The sequence below is a fragment of the Arctopsyche grandis genome, chromosome 10, assembly GCF_051622035.1.
Source record: "Arctopsyche grandis isolate Sample6627 chromosome 10, ASM5162203v2, whole genome shotgun sequence".
Classification (NCBI taxonomy): Eukaryota; Metazoa; Arthropoda; class Insecta; order Trichoptera; family Hydropsychidae; genus Arctopsyche; species Arctopsyche grandis.
Genome location: NC_135364.1, coordinates 3,617,297 through 3,632,104, shown reverse-complemented (window position 1 = coordinate 3,632,104; position 14,808 = coordinate 3,617,297). Strand labels below are relative to the sequence as shown.

Genomic DNA, 14,808 nt, shown 5'->3' with positions numbered 1-14,808 from the left:
GCCAGAAGCTTGGTCTCGTACTGCCACTCCCGACAGTATTTCGTGTTCTGCTTTCGCTTTAAAAGTACAAAAAGAAAATGCCAATGGAAGATCTACTAATAACCGTTGAATCATATCCAAGGTACCGCTGCGTCGTAGGGAAAAAAACATCTTTTTTCCCAACTTCCCCGCTAGTTAAACCCCCCGCACCCCTCAGTTAGTGAAGACAAGATCTCCGACCAAAATTACACGTCAGGGCCCATCTATGTGTATTATACATCAATGCACCGAACCCCAATAATCACCGAACCGTGATATCGCGACTGCCTCAGGTGAAAGTCGAAAGGAAAGTCTGTGCTCGCACGCAGATCATTAAATATAATGTATATTAAATTCAAGTTTTGATGCAGTATAATCGACATAATATAGCTTAAATCAATATTCATTAGATATTATTAAAAAAAATCCACTAATTATCAGACATGCATAGAATTATCACTTTTTAGTTCACAGACGTCAAGCAGTCAAATTGTCAAACTTCGATATAACCTCACTTTTACATTGATTGCGCTGTTCTTCTCGATTTCTGTGTTTGGTGTGAAGTATTAAACATTTGGCATTTTCAAAGCTCTAATCATGTCTGTTAGTATTCACACTGACGTTGGCGATATAAAAATTGAACTATTTTGCGAAGAATGCCCTCGAACTTGTGAAAACTTTTTAGCCCTATGTGCCAGTGATTATTATAACGGATGTCTCTTCCACCGAAATATTAAGGTATGATTAATAAGCCATTATTTTTAAGAGATTCGAGAATACTAATTCGCTGTTTAATCTTAGGGTTTCATAGTTCAAACTGGCGACCCTACAGGTACCGGAAAAGGCGGCACTTCCATATGGAATAAGAAATTTCAAGACGAATTCAAAGAAGAGTTAAAGGTAAATTTTACATATGTACATAGATGGTGTAATGAAACACTTTCTATAGAATTGACTTAAATTATAACTATTCAATGTAATATAGCATTCGGCGAGAGGCACCATATCAATGGCTAATAACGGGCCAAATACAAATAGTAGTCAATTTTTCATCACATACGCAGCTCAGCCACATCTCGATTTAAAATATACAATATTTGGAAGGTGGGTTTTATTTTATTTTATTTTTCTTACATAATTATCATACAAAAATTTCTAATATTAACATCTCTAACAGTTAGTATTCATTGTATATTAAAACATGTCTTTACATTTACAGGGTAATCGACGGCTTTGACGCATTAGACGAGTTAGAAAAACTTCCGGTAAATGCCAAGAACTTTAGACCCTTATCGGAAACCAGAGTCACATCAGTGACGATTCATGCCAATCCATTAGCCGCATGATATATTATACCGTACTTTAGTCTAAGTTTATATCGTAAAATTATTAAATGCATTTGAATTTCGTACAATGGAAGATGGACTTTTATTCGCATCCTCCTGATCTTTCATTTTGTCCCGAATGCTCATCCTCTGGATTCGTCTTTGTGTCTTCGTAGTTTCCTAAAATTCTTTGATTTTTAGCATCAAACGGCGACTTTAAATGCAACGTCGCTTTATATTTCACGCCCAAACTGTCAATTTCGTACTCTCCTTCTTTCAAATAAGCACCAGTCACGGGAGTATCTTTCTCTTGGTGTTTCACGTACGCCGTTCCAATAGATTTATCTAAATAATAGGCATAATCTCCACGCCTAACGAAACCGCACACTTCTCCATTTCTATACACCGTCTCCATTCCGAAAAGTGGTGTCTGAAACAAACAAACATGTTACATGTATATAATATTATATTTCTAATGTACTATATATGTAAATAAAATCATACCTTTTCGTCTAGCGTAAAGTAAGCATATTTTTTCATAGTGCCTTCAGTTCTTATTCTATCAACGTGTTCTTTTCCAATGTAATATCCATCTTTTCGGCATGTAAATCCTAAACCGGCCTCAATCGGACTATCATCAGCTCTCACGTCTGCATTCCATAAGTGATAACCTAGCAACACATATATTTATAAACATATTATACAAAAACAGGCCCGGCCCGAGGGTATGTGGTGCTCCCAGGCAGATTGGTTTCAGCGCCCCCTTAAATTTTTTAACCACAAATATGAAATTTATTAAAATTTCATGTTGAAAAAATAAATTTAAAATTTTTGATCCCTGATATATAGTATATATACATACATACATATGTTTCAGTGGTATTTTATATGAAATACAATTCCAAATTACCATTTGTATGGACGACAGTTTGCTGTTTTACAAGTTTTATTCGTGAGTCGTTGATATTTGACAGTCAACTGCCTGCGTTCCTCGTAAATTATAATATTTTACAATCTAAGTTGATTGTAGAATGTTTTATAAGTTCAAATAAAGGCAAATTATTTTTCAATTTAATCAGGGGCTGAGGTGGGCAGCCGCCCCCTTCTAGATTTGAACGAGACTATCCACGTTGTTTAATGTATTATGAATTTGAATTAAAATACTAAACCAACAAAAACCAAATATTGAAATACTTTAGAACACTGTCGGTATAAACACGTCGAATTTTCCCAGAAAAAAAAATGTTAACTCCCAAATATATTTTGTTTTATTGTTTGTTTTGCTTTAAAAGATATTTGTAAAACTCGTTTATCCTACGAAACATTGTTGAATGCTTTTCTATTACTGAAAAAATTATTAAAATAGATGAAATAGCTAAAATTCATATACACTCATTTTTTTTTATATAATACAGCCCCCCCCCCCCCCTTAAAAATGCATTCCAAAATCATTGATAACGAATTTCATACCTAAGATAAATTATGTATGTGTATGAATGACTAAAAAAATAAATAAGACGAAGAATGAAATTGAAATGGACTGTAGAGGAAAAGAAAGAAGGCCAAATGGACGATGGATGGATAAACTAAGGAAAATGTATAGAAGAATACAGTCAATGAAGTTTCCCCGAAATGAATAAGATTGATTGAATGATAAGTTTGCCACCTTTCTCCGCACTGAGGGATGTTAGAGCTCGCCAGCCGGCATGTTTCCAACCACCGACCTTTACCAACTCATCGTAAGTAGCAGCCATGTTGGCCGCCGGTATATGAAGCTCCCAACCAAGTTCTCCGGCCCATCCGACCCTCAGAGCCCGACATGGCCCGACACCACCTACGGATATTGGCCGATGGGTCGAGACTGGGAACGCATCGTTACTCAGACCGGAATCGGTGAGCTTTTGCAGGATGACTTGACTGAAAACGACAATATTCAACTGTAAAACCTCAACTTTACTACACGAAACCTACCAAAAATAAAATATTCAATACCTGTTTGGACCTTGAAGTGACAGTATACCAATCTGAGTGGTAACATCGGTCAAATTTGCTTTCAATCCTTTGGAATTGATCACCTTTCTCATGTGTGTCAACGTTTGATAAGCTGAAAATCCACTACTGACGATGTAAAATCCTCTTCCCTTTTAAATACAATACATGTATATTAAAATTTATAAATTTGTCTGCTTAAAATGCAATACTTAAAATAGAATACTTACTTTAAATATGGGTTCATGAAGTTTTCCAGTACCGTTGTCTATTATACTGACGGTCAGATCAGCTTCTACTCCTCCAGATTCGTTCAAAGCACATGTATAAACAATTTTGCTAAAAAATCAACAGCATAAAAATATTTCTTTCGTTACATAATATACCCAATCATAAAATCTTACTCGCTCTGATCTATTTCCAAATTCGATGTGAATATTAAGTTGGCCGCCTTTTGAGCATCGGGTCCAGTCAAATAAAACTTTCCATAGTAAGAAATATCGAAGAGTGCTGCATCGTTTCTGCATTGCATTGCTTCATTGCCGATCTGTCCAATATGACGATTTGTATATTGAATGTATATTTAATATTGTTAGGATTCAAAAATTAATAAATTAAACCTTGTTATGATGTTTCGAGAATCCAAAAGTGTGATCGCCATTTAGCATGTGCTCATAACGTTTGTCTGTGTTTTTTTTGTGTCCGTAGTATCCATAATAATCATATTTGGGTACGGGAATCTAAACGAAATCAATGCTTTGTAGACACTTTACTATTTAAAATCACATTTGAAAAAATATATCTTCCGATACATCAAAATAGTGACACTGATTTTAGCTTTGCTTTCTATGTTTATATCAATTGTGACTCAATAGTTGGAAAAATATGTACATACAGTAGAACGTCGATTATCCGTATCGTTAAAAACAAACACAAATGTTACGATTGTGATGCTATGAAATGCATAACATAAAATTTTGAAAATACGACGGAGAAATGAGTCGGTGTCTTCAAAATTCAATACTCAAAGGACGTTTGTTTCTTGAAAATTCGAGTATTTATTTTTAATATCACCAATATGGAAAAACACGCATTATATTATCATTAAAAGACAAATTAAATATAATCAATACTTTAAAAAGCGGTGTCTCAGGACGTTTTTTGTCAAATAAATATGGTGTTTGGAACGTCGAAGATCTCGGATATAAAAAAACAAAGTGAAAAATTTATGAAGTTTACTGATTCTTTAACTCTTTGAATGCTGACTAACGCCGATCGGCGTTTTGCCAACAAGTCCATAGGCCTGAAATACGCCGATAGGCGTTGTATTTTGAGCAAAGTAAACAAGAATACTACCCGTTAAGCCTTTCCAGGTGGCATTGAAAAAAATGCATTGTACATGGATCTTGTAATCCGCGTCATTCATTTGTCAACGTTTATAAAGACTGGTTTACGCCGGAACTTCTGAATTTATAACCATAGCAGAATTTCCCGATGGAAATCCCTAGCTGCCGAGTAGTTTAGATTGTGGCTTGGCATTTAGATTGTGAGCATTAAGAACAATGAAGAAGATGGAACTAGTTTTGGAAAAATACATTCATTAATAGACTTCTTTTATTTATTTTATATTGTTGCCAGATTAGAGAGTCTACACCTTTACATTAGAGATAACGAGAACCTATAAAGCAAATTTTATAAAATATAGAGTGAAAAAAGAAAAAGTTATAAGCGTTTAAACAATTGAAATCTGACATGGCGAAAAGTGAGAATAGGCTAAACAAACGGTAGATAAACGTCAACTACTATCTCGCCGGGCAGATTTCAAACGCGTCTTACACGATATTTTTGCACCATCGTAATGGCGGAGGATCCATTTACTTATATTGATGACCAAAATGAGCAATATAGCAATGTATGAAAACGATCGGATAAGAGATAAGAGATATAAAGAAGTCGTCTTAATGTGAAACGTAAAGGAGGTTTGTAAAAAAAGGAGGTTTGTAATAATAATAATAACTCGAAATCCTCGGCAGTAATTATCTAGGGTTTGTTTGGATTAGCTACAATTTTTATACCTGCTTTCTATCGGATTTCTAAATAATTCTAGTTGGAAATGACGGAAAAGACGTCAGCACTCAAAGGATTGATGTCAATATAATGAAGATGGAATCTCAGAGCGTAAGGGATAAAGTCGAAGAGGGCATTTTTATGTGGTACAATCGTAGACAGCTAATATCTGGTCCATTATTGTATGAAAAGTATTCGCGATTTGGCATCTTCAAAAATAACAGATAACTTTAAGCAAAATTCCATAATGGAATTTCTTAATAAAGAACAATTTAATATTGATCTTCGTGTTATTATATATGTAAATGTAGACAAATAAAAATTATTCATACTGAATGTACACGTCTTTCTCTGTGAATTGTGATTTTATCGATTATCCAGACTACCTTCATCCCCAATTAGTCCGGACAATCGAGGTTCTACTGTATATCAAAACAAGTGAGCATTTTTAAATATGACAATTATCTGTGTCATATATTATATTTATACTATTTTCATATAAAAAAAAAAAACTGTTTGTATACATACAACATCACCGTCTATAAAAAACGCTGGCCTCTCCCATCCAGCACGCTCTTGCATAATTGCACCAGCATTGACTAACTGATCATGCAACGGAGCCAATTGTAAATTTCTACCACCGAGATGTTCATCATGAGGGCAAACCACATCGTAGTTTCTAGCATATGCTTCATGACTACGTTCCTTGAGCCACTTTTCGTTCGATATTTGGGTCGGCGAAAAACGTCTTATGTCAAATGTGAACATCGGTAGCGAGGGCCTAGAAAACAATCATCATATATACATATGGGTAATTGGACTATTCGTCACATTGGGGTGGTCACAAAGACAATTTTTGCCATGAAAATCGCGAATACACAATATTTGGCACTCAAGTTCTCGTTACTATGATAGTTATCGTTAGTATTGTGGCGGCTCGCTTATACGACATGATCGAGCTTGGTTGCCTTCCTGCGAGTGGGGACCAACTCGGCTGGGTTCGGAGAGCCGCTACTCACTCTGCCTTTAGCTGTCATATAATAAACACGTGCATTCACATGCCAGTCGTCTCATTCGTTCATCCCCCATAGTATGATGGACTTTTCGGCTGCCAGATGTTCCGTTATAGAGATTTTAGTGACTTTGTGACGAGTAATTTGTGACCAGTAATCACCGAACCATACATATGTATATAATATCGATATTCTGTGCGTCTGTATGTCTGTAAGATAATGCTTGCCGTACTATAATCAGAGAAATGTAATATTAACACATTCAGCCCGGCGCATGATTTCATACATTTGCCCATGTGGCGGCACTGTCACGCGTATCGGCACCCAATTACGCGTGACGGCATTAAATCACTTTATATAATGAGTTGTCCCTAAATCTTTAGAATTTTATAGGAATTATAGTGTTGGGGTACTAAATGAAGTGGAACCGTAAGATTATAGTCTGCTATAGCACTATCCGCGTGGCCACCGATGGTAGACGCCGGGTTGAACGTGTTAATAGAATTGGCTTTAGGTGTTATATTGTTGTCAAGTGACATTCTGTCCACGGACAGATCTAAATAATTTTAGCATCAGTCGTATTTGACGCTTGGTGCTCGACGTATGTCCGATAAAAACACCTCTGTTTGTTTATATTACTCGCAAGATGGGCAACCATCGGTAAAAATTGCACAATGCATTCAAAAACACACAATAAACAACATGGGATACATTTTTATAAGTAAATTGATCCGATTGTATTCCGTGCGATGTAACGTATTTATAGAGACGTAACGCGTACTAAAATTGACAACAATTATTTATTCGTAAGGGCCCCTCTATTCTTATTACATCTCTCTGACTATAATAGTCGTTTCGATTCGACATATGTACATATTAATTAATTAATTAATTTTTCTATTAGTGTTTTATATTGTTTATATTTAGGTAGGTAGGTAGGTAGGTAGTTTTTACCATTTTTTTCATACTAAACAATTAAATATAAATATTAAATTAAATATATTTAAAAGGTATTTGAAAAAAATACGACCGCGTGCGGATCGAACACAGGACCGACACATTTATTTTAATTAATAGTTTAATATGCCTTAGCCAGAAAAATGTAATAATAATAGAAGGGCCCTTACGAATAAATAATTGTTGTCAATATTACGCGGTACGTTTCTATAAATACGCTACAACGCACGGAATATAATCGGATCAATTTACTTATAAAAATGTATCCCATGTTGTTTATTGTGTGTTTTTGAATGTATTGTGGAATTTTTACCGATGCTTGCCCATCTTGCGAGTGATATAAACAAACAGAGAAGTTTTTATCGGACATACGTCGAGCACCAAGCATCATATACGACTGATGCTAAAATCATTTAGGATTGTCTGTGGACAATCGTCACTTGGCAACAATATGACGCCTAAAGCCACTTCTATTAATATAACGTTTCTCTGTCCATAGCCCAAGCGATGATATTTCATCGGGCACAATACTAGTAAATCAATAATTCAGTAGAATAAAGAAATAATGTTTTATATGCATTGATTAATGAGCAGATCTTACCTTCCTTTGATAACCCAATCTGCCATTTGATTGGCACATCCTGGTGAATACATCATGCCAGCTGAATTATATGCACAGTTGTGGTACAAACCTGAAAAACACCAAAATGTTTTTATACACTTGGATTAACAATTATTTTTAAGTTTTTTAAATACTGACCAAACAGTTGCGGATCTTCTCCCATGAGCGGTTTATGATCGGGAGTAAACGATTCCGGTCCACAGACGGTACTTTTGATTCCAGACTTTGCAAAAGCAGGACATAATTTACTTGCACCTTCGATGTGAGAACTGAATACTGACCAATCTAATTCGTACAGTTGGAATTCGAAATTATCTGGCAGACCCTAAAATAATAATCTCGATTTACTTGAAAATATAAAGTTCTAAATATAAAAAAAATCGTTGAATTAATATAAAGAAAATACCTTTTCCAATATATGTGGATTGCCTTCATATCCTCCCATGCATATCGATTCACCCTGTATTCTAAAGTAAAACGCACCATCATGATCACGTACGTTTGGCATTCCTCTAACTCCAGGGATACTTTCAGATACAACATAAGCATGCTTCATAGGAAGTAGTGGAAGTCCTTTCAAGCCTCCATATTTTGCTATCTTTCCACCCCATGCACCTGAAAATAAGTTCAAGAATAGATTAAAAACAAAGTTTCAGCATTTTTCGATGACTGTAATGATACTTTACCTCCGCAATTGATGACACATTTCGTATTGATCACTCCTTGTGCCGTAACAACACCTTTAACTTCCATATTTCCCAAAAGATTCGCTCCAGTTTGAATTTGAAGAACTGGCATCGATTCAAAAGCCTATTGAACAGTTATACGGTTAAAAAAACCAATTAAACATCAAGAAAAATCCAATAATATAATTACCTGACAACCATTACTGGTTGCTGACTTTATCAAAGCAGCACAAGCCATGGCTGGATCCACAGTTCCGTCTGATTTACTCAAAAGAGATGCTTGCATCGCTTTCGGATCCAGCAATGGAAATCGTCTAGCCGTCTCTTCAGCATCAAGAATTTCACTTTCGATTCCGAAAGCTTTACCAAACGACGACAATCTGGTATACTCATCTGTGCGCACCTTAAAAATCATTTTGAAACTTAAATAAAGAGTTGTTATCATATATTTCATTCTCATCATAATATTTATATATACTTTAGTATGCGATATGAAAAGACCACCATTGTTAATCCAACCAGAAGCCTGTCCTACTTCTTTTTCAAGACCACTGTAGACTTTCCGGGACTCGGCCAACAGTTGAATCTCAACATCATGCGGTCGCAGACTCCATACAAGACCTTACAATTATTATTATTGCATATTTAATTTATATAAAATGTTGAACTAAGCTAGCTGACATATTTCATAACGTATTACTTGAATAATAACGAATTAAAGTTCCAAAACACCAAACTGTGTTTCGTATTTTCTTTTTAATTATTTATTTATTGAAAAATCAACATACAACAGATGTAGAAATGCATAAAAATAAAGAATAAATGTAACAAAATAACATCTGCGCCCAATTATAAATTTTTACAAATTACATAAAATGGTGCATAGAGATAAACAAATGAAAAAGAAAATAATAAAGGTTGTGGCTATTTGCAGGTACTTTATCTGCGAATTATTGGCTATTTTCAGGTACTATATCTGCGACAGGCGCATAGCCTTCTGCGCATGCGCGTGAACTTATAATCCGATTATAATTTCTTACATTTAATGTATGCTAGACTTATTTAATCAATCGTTCATTATACATGAGGCAAATAAATTTCGCATGTTATTATAATAGATTTATATCATTTAGCTAGTTCGCGGCTTTTACTTGTATGTAGGTATTATACGTTGTATATGATAATAATTTTCTAACAATTAATAATATTAACTAATTTGGATTATATTTTTACCTACATACGTCACTTCACGAGTTCGAACTAAATTTTAAGAGGTTTAAAACAAGATTTTAACAGTAAACACGCTGACAGTGACAGTTCACGCGCATGCGCAGAAGGCTTTGCGCCTGTCGCAGATATAGTACCTGCAAATAGTCAATAATTCGCAGATATAGTACCTGCAAATAACCAATCATTTGCAGATATAGTACCTACAAATAGCCACAACCAATAATGAAAAATAAAACATGACTGAATAGAACAGTACTTAACGAAACATAAAGTGATATAATATTGGATAAAGATTGTATAATAGAAATATAAATGGATCAACCAATCATAACTCTCCTGATGGCAGTCCTGAATTGATGTAAGGAAATTTCAAATAGATCAACGTCATTTAGCTCCCCGTTAAATATACGATAGATAAACACTGTAGATAGGTATATTTTAGGGGATTTTTTTTTATATACATATTTTCACATACAGATATACAAATATACCAGGAAGGCTCAACAGGTAAACCCCAAATGCGCCTTCCTGGTCCACATAATTATTACATAGATACATGTAAATCTAAATATCTGACATCTATGGTAAGTATACATATATTACAAACATCGTATTAATACGATAAATAACGATGAATAACTTTCATGTAACAATACGAATTTTATATTCGATAAACAGCCACAGAGACATCTATGGTGAGCAATATGGCGAAACCCATATATAAACCTAGATATAACAATAACTAAAGGTTCGCAACAGAAAATTGGGAAGGAAACGCCAATTTTACAGGAATCGTTTCAATGAAAATCAGAAAAATTGGCAAATTCTGATAAGAAACGATCGACCTAGACAAATCAAGGTCTGGCCAACAGTGAGACTTGGCGGTGAATCGAACTCGTAACATCAAGTACGAAATAATTCAACATTCACCACTAGACCACGCTGCTGGTTTTGAAAGAAATAAGTGAAAAGAGTGCAACGTGTCTAATATACCTAACTGGGATCCTGAAACCAACCTTACTCAGTAAATCGGGACAATCAAGAAAAACATCAAGTAGCTTAAAAAGGAAGGTAGCATCAGTGAGTCGTCGCCTGACAGAAAGATTGTTAAAGGATAGGAGTTTTAAAATACCGGGTACAGTAGTATGGGTATAGATAGGAAAACGGTAGCGTAAGGATTTGATAAATTTTAGTTGGACGTTAGCTTCAATACAATTCATATGGGATGCAGTGCCGGTATTAGGGGGGGGCAGGTCGGGTGGCGCCTGAGGTCGCAAAACACGTAAGGGCGCAGAACGATGCACCAAAGGCGCTTTAAAATTTAAAATTAGAGGGAAATTCAAGGTGAGATCTTACAAGGGAATTTCTTTTATTAAACTCTGAACTTTTCTAACATTAATTTAACTCTGAATGTTTAACTTTTCACACAGTACGTTCTGATGCATATCTACTAACTTTATAAAACTACACATCTATTGAATAATTCCAATATTTAATCGACATTACAATGACCCCAAAGATAAACTATAATAACTAAATACGATACCGGCAGTGTGCCAAGTGGTTCCGGACGTGAACTTTGCTCGCTCGAGCAGAACAGCTTTGATCCCTCTTCTGGCCAACTGATACAAAGTGCTGCAACCAGCTATACCACCGCCTGCAAAACGCCATAACACAATACGATAACATCACACAATACCATAAACTCCGAGCAAGTGTTCAACCAATTTAAATACCTATTATGACAACGTCGGCTTGAGATGGCAGCGAACCGCCAGAAGCGTTTCTCTTCTGCAGCACGCTTATGCGAAACGAACTTTTGTATGCATTGATAACACGCAACATTTTCACTTCAATTGAATAGAAACACAAAGGATATGCTTAAATCTTAACACCAATTATACGTTGAGTGTGATACGTACCCTTCTAACCAATATTTGTCTGCAAATCGGTTCTTATATAGAGTATTGTTTGAAAAAAATTTGAAGACGATAGCACTATCTGCACAAACATGTTTTTGTGTATTAATAATAATGCCAAAATATAACGATACTCCTAAGATTGTTCAATATGTATTGTATACATACATATACATATGTATATTGTATATATAATATATTTTTAGATAATATATTAATTAAGTTCATAAGTTTTAAAACCAGCAGAATAGACTAGTGGTTAGCATATAATGCTTTGAACAGAGTGGTCACGGGCTCAAATTCCACTGATTTATGCTGGCCAGACCTTGGATTTGTGACTCCAGGTCGATCCTATCAGAGTTTGCCACATTCCACAAAATTTGCAACCTTACCCATTTTCTCGCAAAATCTAGTTTTTTTTAAATGCTGCAAATTTACAATTTAGCCGTCTGATATTAATTGATATGTATTAAAGTACTTTGTATAATACTAATAATATTTGTATCAAATTTACACTGTTTCTGGCCAGGAAGTGCATTGGGGTTACCTGTTAGGCCTTAAATAACAATAAAAAATAAAATGAAATTTGATATTCAACACCTAATCTCTTTCTTTTCTTCTTATGAAATATGAATTATGAAAGATATATTTTATACCGGTCTCCGTGACGAGCCGGAATGTTAAATTACAGAAAACGCAAATATCGGAAGGCAAAGATCGAAAATCGAAAGATCTTAAGTCGAAAGATCAAAAAAAAGGGTGCATGGTAAACGGTACATACTCACTTAATTTGCGCGAGCAGGATACAACAGGAACAAGAGGAACAGGCTTTTTCTCCCGTATTAATGTGCGCGCAGAATACGGGAGGAAAAGCCTGTTCCTCTTGTTCCTGCTGTACCCTGCTAGTGCAAATTAAGTGAGTATATACGTGAGTATGTACTGTTTACCATGCACCCTTTTTTTGATCTTTCGATTTTTGCCTTCCGATATTTGTGTTTTCTGTAATTTAACATTCTGGCTCGTCACGTAGACCCCTTTTATACAATGAAAATATGTGTGAAAAAAATACCATGACACTATAAAGACTCTAGTTTCAGTGAGGTTTAAAATTCAAGCTCCATCTTCCTCTACATATGTACATAGAACTAGTGAGCATTTATTAATACCAATCCTTATTTTTACATGGCTTTTTTTCAATACAGTTCAAGCACTATAGCTTGAACCTTTCTATTGACTTGGGAATCGTCTGATGTGTTGTTCAGGACTCTCTTTGGTGGCTAAGTACTGTTCATACTCGCCGCATAATCTACTCATATTAATTTCTCAATTATTTCTGTACGACTTCGAATTATATCAAAATTCAAGTGGTTAAAAAAGAAACAAACATATATATTCTCCTTTTCTTGTATTGATATTGTTGCATAGGGGTGGGTGGAGGATTCAAGTAAGAGGCCAAAGTCGTTTCACAGCATTTATTGGTGATTAAGGAGATACACACACTGGCAGTACTCCGTCCAGAATGTCTTGATATCGCCTAAGTACCGCCTTATAACGGATAGGTCGCTCGGGGCATCTTCGCTTCCCTATTGTTTAGGCATGTACCCGTATATGTATTCCCACGACACTCAGTCCCACGCTATCGGTCATTTCTGAGAAGGGACCAATAGCGGCCAATTCGGTGGCCATTGTTTAGCCTAGTTGCACTTAGTCTGGCGATAATCCTTGAAACCAATTATAACGGTCACACAGTTATTTCCTGGTTATCACCTCTCCAATTGTATAATTGTAAGTATGATAAATATGAAATTAAATTTAGGCAACGTTTGGACATCTTTGTATTAGTTTAATTAGTAATACATTTCTTTATTCTGGCAAAAGGTGTTGATATGAAAGTGAATACGTTCAACATTAATAAATTATAATCACAAATAATAATAAACAAAATTCAATCCATTCCAACCTGATGCAACAAACTGCTGACTTTATTTTTTCATATTATTTATGTACGTCATGATTAATATTTATTTTTATTGATACACTGTCCCTAGGTGAACAACAACAAAGCATCCGCTACAAACATGTAAATTTTAATTAAATATTCTTTAAAACGAACCATTTTTTCAATTTCGATAATCGTTGACCCCTAGATAGCTCATGTTTGGCGGAAAATGAATTAAGATATCTCTGAAAGAACTAAATTAGTTGATACAACATACTTATAAAAAAAAAACTCATTATACTTTGCATATATAAAAATTTATTAAACGTCACAATGTCATCAAAATAATCATACATTTTAACGATAAATAAAGTGAACAAAAACAATATACAATGTAGCTTGTGTAACACATTTGTAGTTAATAACTTATATCATAAATATTGACAAATCTAACAAAACTGCATATTGCTGTAATGATTTTCCACACTTTATTAACAAAAACATTATTATTATTAGAGACATTACACTAATTACTAACCCTGCTTGAAAGTCCAATAAAAAAATCTTTAAATAAACATATGTATGTACATAATATGTAGAAATTTAATGCAGACAGTATAATTCAATTTCAACTATGGGTGAATTATTATATTACGAATTAATATTATATATTAATTAATTATTACGAATTATTATTTTTTTTTTTTTGATTTTCAAATGCTTTTTATTATTATTATGAAATTATGTTCACAATACATCTTATATCTATTTTAATAGCTACTGATCTACTGATCATTTTCTGTTTTACAATTTTAATTTAACTTTGTTAGTAATCATAGTATTACATTATTCTAATGTTAATGTACAGCATAATAGGAAAAAGAGCTCAAAAACCTATTTACAACTCATAATACATCTAATACATAATATTAATTTAAGACTCTCTAAAGTCGATGACCTAAAGCAGATATCTCTAATATAGATATTAATCAATGTACAGGCTTTTCATTTCAAATTTACCCTTTTTAATTTCAAATTGACCC

The 14,808-nt window shown here is 34.3% G+C and overlaps 2 protein-coding genes across 2 annotated transcripts; one reads left to right on the top strand and one right to left on the bottom strand.

Annotated features, from left to right (window-relative positions):
- Positions 1-476: 476 nt before the first annotated feature.
- LOC143918275 (peptidyl-prolyl cis-trans isomerase-like 3) lies at positions 477-1,436 on the top strand. The gene is made up of 4 exons (XM_077440063.1): positions 477-756; positions 820-918; positions 1,004-1,122; positions 1,238-1,436. The coding sequence occupies exons 1-4, from the start codon at positions 616-618 to the stop codon at positions 1,362-1,364; spliced, it is 486 nt and encodes a 161-aa protein (XP_077296189.1). The 5' UTR covers positions 477-615; the 3' UTR covers positions 1,365-1,436.
- Positions 1,118-11,964, bottom strand: Sardh (Sarcosine dehydrogenase). Its single transcript, XM_077440062.1, has 16 exons — positions 11,644-11,964; positions 11,454-11,564; positions 9,156-9,298; positions 8,868-9,080; positions 8,678-8,801; positions 8,398-8,606; positions 8,130-8,316; positions 7,971-8,061; positions 5,928-6,180; positions 3,953-4,072; positions 3,737-3,879; positions 3,563-3,671; positions 3,336-3,484; positions 3,010-3,260; positions 1,848-2,014; positions 1,118-1,773 (listed from the first exon to the last, which is right to left on the bottom strand). The coding sequence occupies exons 1-16, from the start codon at positions 11,750-11,752 to the stop codon at positions 1,447-1,449; spliced, it is 2,706 nt and encodes a 901-aa protein (XP_077296188.1). The 5' UTR covers positions 11,753-11,964; the 3' UTR covers positions 1,118-1,446.
- Between the last annotated feature and the right edge of the window lie 2,844 nt (positions 11,965-14,808).